This window comes from Phyllobates terribilis, unplaced genomic scaffold (genome assembly GCF_046119375.1).
Source record: "Phyllobates terribilis strain yellow unplaced genomic scaffold, ASM4611937v1 Scaffold_7__3_contigs__length_470593459, whole genome shotgun sequence".
In the NCBI taxonomy this organism is placed as follows: Eukaryota; Metazoa; Chordata; class Amphibia; order Anura; family Dendrobatidae; genus Phyllobates; species Phyllobates terribilis.
This window is the reverse complement of record NW_027362767.1, coordinates 243,041,206-243,049,255: the sequence shown is the minus strand read 5'-3', so window position 1 is coordinate 243,049,255 and position 8,050 is coordinate 243,041,206. Positions and strand designations below refer to the sequence as shown.

The following is an 8,050-nucleotide window of genomic DNA, read 5'->3' as shown; positions in this document are numbered from 1 at the left end:
GAAGGGGGAGAACACTTTTTCACACCACTGTAGATCAGGCGCGGACATACCATTGGTGCAACTTGTGCAGCCGCACAGGGACCCGAGAGGTAAGGGGGCCACTTCCACCTCCAAAGCAGTGCTTAAAGAGATGCATTATGATGAACTATTGGACTATAGATATGAGATAGATATGAGATAGATATGAGATAGATATGAGATAGATATGAGATAGATATAGATATGAGATATAGACAGATATCCAATTGCTTAAACTTGACAAAAATAAATAAAAAGAGAAGGCAGCACTGGAAATGTTAAAGGGATCCTGTCACCATGAAAATGTTGTCCAATCTAAAGACACCATGTTATAGAGCAGGGGGAGCTGAATAGATTGATATATAGGTTTTTGAGAAAAGATTCAGTATAACCTGTGATTTAATCATTTAATCCTCTGCTCTTTCTGGGATTTGCAGTCCTATCAGTGATTGACAGCTACCTGTGTGTTTAAACTTATACCAAGGAAGCTGTCAATCACTGATAGTCGGCAGTCACACCCTGTCGACACAGCAGCCTGGAAGAGGAAGAGCTGCTCTGTTGATGTGGAGCAGCTGAATCACTGGCAGCAGCGGTCAGTGACTGTTTTGTGTGGTGCTGGGTAGAATAGGTAATTGACTGTTAATTTTTAGGCCCATAGTAAAAAAGTAGTCCTGGATAACCCCTTTAAGTGAAGAAAACAAACAACCTACTCATTGCCCATGTGCAGTACCCGTGTTTCAGCTCACTCACTGCCCTCTAATATATCATAGATAGATAATGATAAAATAAATATTGAATAAGAATCTTTATTTAGACGTTACACTTTGTAAATAACAATGTGGGTATCCTATACAGTTATTATGATTGTAACAACAGATACGTAACAACAGATATGTAACATTTTAATGCTAACCATTATATCAGGGTGGGGCGAGGACCAGCGGACATTATACCGGATGCCGTCGTCGTGTTATTCTGTGGATAACTCCAGTAATAATATCGTTATCCATCATGTCTGGTCCCCGGTAGATCGCCATAGCTTATTGGTCCTATGAGTTTTCGCCTCTTTGTGCTGTATGTTTTGTGCACTTTATGATTTGTTCTTCTTGGAATGGATATAGTGCAACATAGGGACATACACAATATATACTGTACCAACAACCAACATACAAATAATCAAAAGACAGTAAAATATATTTTCTACAACCTTACAAATAATACAATCCCATTAATAAATATATACAACCGTTGTCAGATCTCTTTACAGCCGAAGGCCCCTGGAGCCCTTTAGGCTATGTTCACACATCATGGTTTTTAAAGCGTTCATTTTCTGCAGCAAAACCTGATCTCTTGCCAGGAAGTTGTTCAGGATTTTTGTTGCTGCTGTTTTCTTGTTTTTTTTTTTGGTGCGTTTTTTTCAGGGTTTTTTTCATTGTCCTTTTGTCTCTGTCATGCACATACATAAAGTTCAATGGAAAAAAAAATTTCATTCTGGTTTAGGCACAAAAAACGCTGAAAAAAGCACTGAAAACTTGACACCTCCATTTTTGGTGCATTTTTTTCAGAGTTTGTTTCACCACCCATTAATGGGTGAAACAATGCTGAAAAAAAGCTGAAAGAAGTGACATGCTCTATCTTTCAAAAAACCATGCAAAGCAAAAAATCCTGAACAAAAAAACCCAATGATGTGTGCATGAGATTTCTGGAATCTCATACACTTTGCTGGTACTGCAAAACGCAGCTGAAAATTTGCATAAAAAAACGCATAATAAACCGCTGAAAAAACAATGATATGTGAACATAGCCTTACAGCCATAATAAGCAGCCATCATGACTCCAATAATTATACAAAAGTAACAATACTGGTTAATACATATATCCAACCCTTGGGCTAGAGCTAAACCGCGAAGAGTGCTATTTGATGTCTGACACCCGCTATAACCATGTGACTGCTTCGGTCTCCTTTGGGCCTGGCCTTCCCTCTAAAAATGTTCTTCCATCGACCAGATTCCAGCTTTAATCTTTGCTTTACAGTATAGAAAATAATAGCTAGAATGTGATCAATTGCTACAGAAGATTCTAGACCTAAAACTCCTACAAAAAGCAGAATGTTGCCCATAAAAAACAATTAGCGTTTAGGGGTAGTAAACCTTTTGGGGACAATGTATCTGGAAATAAAAATGATTTTTGCAATTGGGTTTCATTAACAAATGTGCACCATTTGCTTTCTGTAGCCTCAGTGTTAAACTGTCTATTGCTGGCTGTATAATGAGTTAACTGAGATTCAGTCAGTGAGCCTACTATGACAGTCTGACAGGGAGTTTGTAACTCTTTCATCTCTCTTTTTCTGAGCTCCTCTCAGCTGATTTATGACCACAGACCACATCAAAGTTGAATTTGCAGGAAACCAAAGAGCTTGTAAAAGCAAAATGGTGCAAAATTGTTAATGAAGCCCAATTGCAAAAATAATTTAAGTTAAAACAAAATGTCCCCAAAAGATGGACAACCCCTTCAAACAGCAATGGAAAAAATAAAAGCTACACTGTGATTGGTCACTAAGGAAAACAAGGTCATGTAACCTGACCATTTTGAATATACCCCTGCATTGCGGACGTCGCGGACTAGCTCTAACCTTATAAAATACTATAAACACACTAATAGCTTTTACATAGTAAAAATAAATAAATTAAAACACATTGAGAATTTTTTTTACAGACTGGTATAATTGGACAGACTTGCACCCAGGGAGACCCACGATAAAGTGAAGTATATATGAATGGTAGCAAAATGTTGATCCCAATACGGTATGGGTGGTGGGAGCTGTGCTCTATATATGTAGTGATACTGACAGGACTGATGGAAATCTACGCTCCACGACTTCCTGGTGGGCAGAACACTCAGAGCTGCAGTATAAAGCATGGAGGAGAAAAAAATTTCGAGAGTAGGTGGATTACAGAAAGTTAATAGTTAAGCAATACCTATGTGAACGGACTTGTGTATATTGTATAGATCTGAGCATCCGGTTCAATATGCTCATTTTGGCATCATGATTTATACTTTTACAGGAGTCATGATAAATCCATCTTGGATCAGTTACGATCTGTTACACAGATCCGATTTTTTATTTTTTTTCTCCATTGACTTATAATAAAGCAGAACAAAAAAATAGCCTTAGGCGTTGTCCTGCTCCATCATGGGATAAAAGCAATGAAATTGATGGAGAGCTGGATTCTAAGCATGGCAGATACAAATGGCAGCCAATGGACTTAAATGACCTATACTAGGTTCTGTCTGGTTCCATCATGGCGTCCGTCATTTTACCCAACCTAGAGATAACGTTGCCCCATTGTGATTGTCAAAATGGGCGACCTCTAGGTGCTGGTTCATTCCACTAAGAGATGGGCAATTTGATTCACACTGTCGTGGTATGGCGTCCAGAACCGGTCCTTCTTAGCAACCAATCTTCAGTTCTGTCCTAGTATCCTCGATGCTTACTTTATCAAAAAAGTCATGACGTTGCAAGACTAGACCTTACGCAACATCCTGACGTTGTGGAGTCTACTCATCATCATCAAAGGCACCCTGGATGCCAGGCCGAGGATGCCAGGCTCAGAAGACCGCCATGGAGGACCAGACTGGATGTCGGAAAAGAGTGAATTGAATCGCTCATCTGTAATGTTACTACATGCGCCTTGCTATATCTTGAAGGACCTATGGCCAACATATTGTTTCCTCTCTCCATTTTGAAGATATCATGACCCTTCCTTTAAAGGGGTTGTCCGGTGAAAACAAGTTATTACCTATCCATTAGATAGATGTTAACTTATTGATTGGTGGTGGTCCGACCGCTAGGACCCGCGCTGATCATCAGAAAGGGGCAGATTTTTCCTTGTTATAGGATGGGCAGGTTGGACGCCCATTCGCCCCTCCATTCATTCTCCATGGGGCTGTCAGAAAAAGCTTACGACAGCGCTCAGCAGCCACATAGGGAATGAACGGAGCAGCGGTCGGGGCACTCCATTCTATTGGGGATAAAAGTTCCCTCTTCTGCCGATCGGTGCAGGTCTCAGCAGTTGTCGAACACCCATCCATCAATAATTTGCTACCTATCTGTGGAAAGATAACTTGTTTTCACCCAATAGCCCCATTAAGGTTTTGTGTTAGGATACTTGATGAGAAGGTCAGTGCCATCATGACTACTTTTAGGTATTTTGGACATCTTGTATTCATTTGCAAACGTTCCTGAGGTATTTGTCATCTGCTACAATATATATTACGGATAGTTGATAAATGGCCACCAGACACATTCACATGCTGATACGTGACTGATGCAGATGACGGTCAAGTCTTCTGATATGTAAGAGCAAATATCGCAGGCTGGATTCAGAGGTTTATACTTAGGTTGGTTATGTAGCTTAATAAAAAAAACTGCAATAATTGCAACTGTCCACGCTCCACCATCAGCCCAGTCCTGAGGTAAGTGTCCATCTTACTCCTTCCTAGTGAAAATCATCTTTCCAGATAGTGGCTTTTTTGACCATCAAGTAGAAATTGACCTAATATAATGGCTGATCTTGCGTCCATGCCCATTAAGACGGTTATGCTCCCATGTTGCTTCGACACATAGGGAGATGGACATGGCAGAAGACATCTGTTTTAAGACCCTCACAATAAAGTCACAGCTTTATAAACTCCGTTCTTAATGTCTCCCGTATGGCGGTGGTCCATAGGGTACCACGCACCGCAGTTACGCTCGGCTGCTGGTGCTGCAGGGGGTACTTTGTGTGCTGTCGATACTGTGGTTTGTGCTGCTGCTCTCCGAGCCTCCGGGCAATGTTGGGACAGGTTGCATCTTAAAAGAGGAGCCTACAAGGGAAAAAATTGAAGGAGACATTACTTTAAGATTTTTTGTTAAAGGATTTGTCTGGTTTAGAAGAGAAGAACTATCTATTGTCCAGACAGGGGAGAGGAGCAAAAAGCGACCAGGAACATCCTGGTATTATAAGGACTGTGTAATGCTTTATTTCTCCTGCGGTCGCGCTGCAGGGAAATGAGAACTTGCTGCCATGTTCCTCCGATGATTATTAACCCTTTCACCCCACATAACGTATATACAGTCATATGAAAAAGTTTGGGCACCCCTATTAATCTTAAGCTTAATGTTTTAAAAAAATTGGTGTTTTTGCAGCAGCTATTTCAGTTTGATATATGTAATAACTGTTGGACACAGTAATGTTTCTGCCTTGAAATGAGGTTTATTGTACTAACAGAAAATGTGCAATCTGCATTCAAACAAAATTTGACAGGTGCATAAGTATGGGCGCCTCACCAGAAAAGTGACATTAATATTTAGTAGATCCTCCTTTTGCAAAAATAACAGCCTCTAGTCGCTTCCTGTAGCTTTTAATGAGTTCCTGGATCCTGGATGAAGGTATTTTTGACCATTCCTCTTTACGAAACAATTCCAGTTCTGTTAAGTTTGATGGTCGCCGAGCATGGACAGCCCTCTTCAAATGATCCCACAGATGTTCAATGATATTCAGGTCTGGGGACTGGGATGGCCATTCCAGAACATTGTAATTGTTCCTCTGCATGAATGCCTGAGTAGATTTGGAGCGGTGTTTTGGATCATTGTCTTGCTGAAAGATCCATCCCCTGCGTAAATTCAACTTTATCACTGATTCTTGAACATTATTGCCAAGAATCTGCTGATACTGAGTGGAATCCATTCGTCCCTCAACTTTAACAAGATTCCCAGTGCCGGCATTGGCCACACAGCCCCAAAGCATGATGGAACCTCCACCAAATTTTACTGTGGGTAGCAAGTGTTTTTCTTGGAATGCTGTGTTTTTTTGCCGCCATGCATAACGCCTTTTTGTATGACCAAACAACTCAATCTTGGTTTCATCAGTCCACAGGACCTTCTTCCAAAATGAAATTGGCTTCTCCAAATGTGCTTTTGCATACCTCAGCCGACTCTGTTTGTGGCGTGCTTGCAGAAATGGCTTCTTTCGCATCACTCTCCCATACAGCTTCTCCTTGTGCAAAGTGCGTTGTATAGCTGACCGATGCACAGTGACACCATCTGCAGCAAGTTGATGCTGCAGCTCTCTGGAGGTGGTCTGAGGATTGTCCTTGACTGATCTCACCATTCTTCTTCTCTGCCTTTCTGATGTTTTTCTTGGCCTGCCACTTCTGGCCTTAACAAGAACTGTCCCTGTGTTCTTCCATTTCCTTACTATGTTCCTCACAGTGGAAACTGACAGGTTAAATCGCTGAGACAGCTTTTTGTATCCTTCCCCTGAACAACTATGTTTAATAATCTTTGTTTATGTAGTGCCGGCGTCCCTGCCCTCTGCTAGGCAGGGACGCTGCTCCCCTCACCGCTCTGCTCCGTGCCCAGCATCCTCCCCCCGCTCTGCTGTCAGCGCGCGCTCCGTCCCGGCGTCCTCCTCCTGCTCTGCTCTCAGCGCGCGCTCCTTCCCGGCCCCTGTGCTTAGGGCGCGCGCGCGCGCGCTCCCCTCCTCTTAAAGGGGCCGCGCGCGCCGCCCTAAAGAGTCCCCGGCCAATGGCCGGAGGACTTCATCATATATAAGGCACCTCCTCCAAAATGGAGGTGCCCGAGCAATGTTGTTTGCACCTGTGTCTCACCTGTGCTTCAGCCCTCAGGTCCCGTTGCCAGTTTCCTGCCAGTTTCCTGCCAGTTACCTGCCAGTTACCTGCCTGATTCCTGCCTGAATACTTGTTACCTGTCTGCCAGTCTGAGGTCCGACGGTCTGCCTTACTACTCCTGTCAGTCTGTCTAAAGGACCAGCCTGCCCGCTCACCTGGGAGCGCATATCAGCTACCTGCCTGCTTGCCTGAGGTCCGACGGTCTGCCTTACTACTCCGGTCAGTCTGTCTATGGACCAGCTTGCCCGCTCACCTGGGAGCGCTTCTCCGTTATCTGCCTGCTTGCCAGCCCGGAGGCTCCGTTGTCACGTGCTGTGACCACCAGCTATCTCAGAGACTCTTGCCCGCTCACCTGGGAGCGCATCTCCGTTACCTGCCTGCTTGCCAGCCCGGAGGTCCCGTTGTCACGTGCGGTGACCACCAGCTATTCCAGAGACTCTTGCCCGCTCACCTGGGAGCGCTTCTCCGTTACCTACCTGCCTGCCAGCCCGGAGGTTCCGCCGTCACGTGCCGTGACCACCTGCTATTCCAGAGACTCTCGCTTGCTCACCTGGGAGCACACATCTACCATCTGCCTGCTAGCCTACCCGGAGGCTCTGCCATCACAGGTCGTACCTACCCCTTACCCAGAGACTGCCCTGATCACTTGCCGTAACTCCCTGTCCGTTCACCCAGAGACTGCCACCCGCTCCCTTACAAGGGCCGCCCCCTTGTATAGTAGCTCAGAGGTTCCGCCTCCCGGACCCGTTACAGTTTGCTCGGGCCATGGAACCCGGTGGCACCCAAGCTCCCTCGCTCACGGACCTGTGTCATGAACTGTCCCGTCAAAGGTCCCAACAGGAGTCCATCCTGGGTCACCTGCGGAATGTCAATACTCGCCTGGACACTCTGACTGCACCACCTGCAGCCACTGCCAGTACCATGACTCGCAACCCGGCAGCTCCGCTACCCACTAATACCATGGTAACCTATCCCGGTCCCCGGCTGTCTGCACCTCCTCGCTTCGGAGGCGACTCCGCCCAGGCTCGGGGCTTCATAAATCAGTGCACCCTGCACTTTGAACTTTTGTCCCATCAGTTTAATTCCGACCGGGCCAAAATTGCCTTTATCATGTCCCATCTCACCGGGGAGGCCCTGGCCTGGCTAAATCCTCTATGGGAGAGAGGAGACCCCCTGGTGTCCAACTTGCCTGCTTTTCTCTCGGCTTTCCGGAAAGTCTTCGACGAACCCGGACGGAAGACCTCATCCGCATCCTCTCTGCTACGCCTCCGTCAGGAGGGTCTCACCGTGGGCCAATATGCCATACGGTTCCGCACCCTTGCCTCGGAGCTGGCCTGGGATAACGACGCTCTGGTATCCG

At 45.2% G+C, this 8,050-nt stretch overlaps 1 protein-coding gene across 1 annotated transcript in view; it reads right to left on the bottom strand.

Annotated features, from left to right (window-relative positions):
* Window positions 1-808: 808 nt before the first annotated feature.
* Window positions 809-8,050, bottom strand: part of ENG (endoglin) — a 51,029-nt gene continuing 43,787 nt past the window's right edge. Inside the window, exon 15 of the mRNA XM_073640015.1 lies at window positions 809-4,884. Coding sequence (XP_073496116.1) covers window positions 4,766-4,884 — 119 coding nt within the window. The 3' untranslated portion in view covers window positions 809-4,765. The remainder of the gene's footprint in view (window positions 4,885-8,050) is intronic.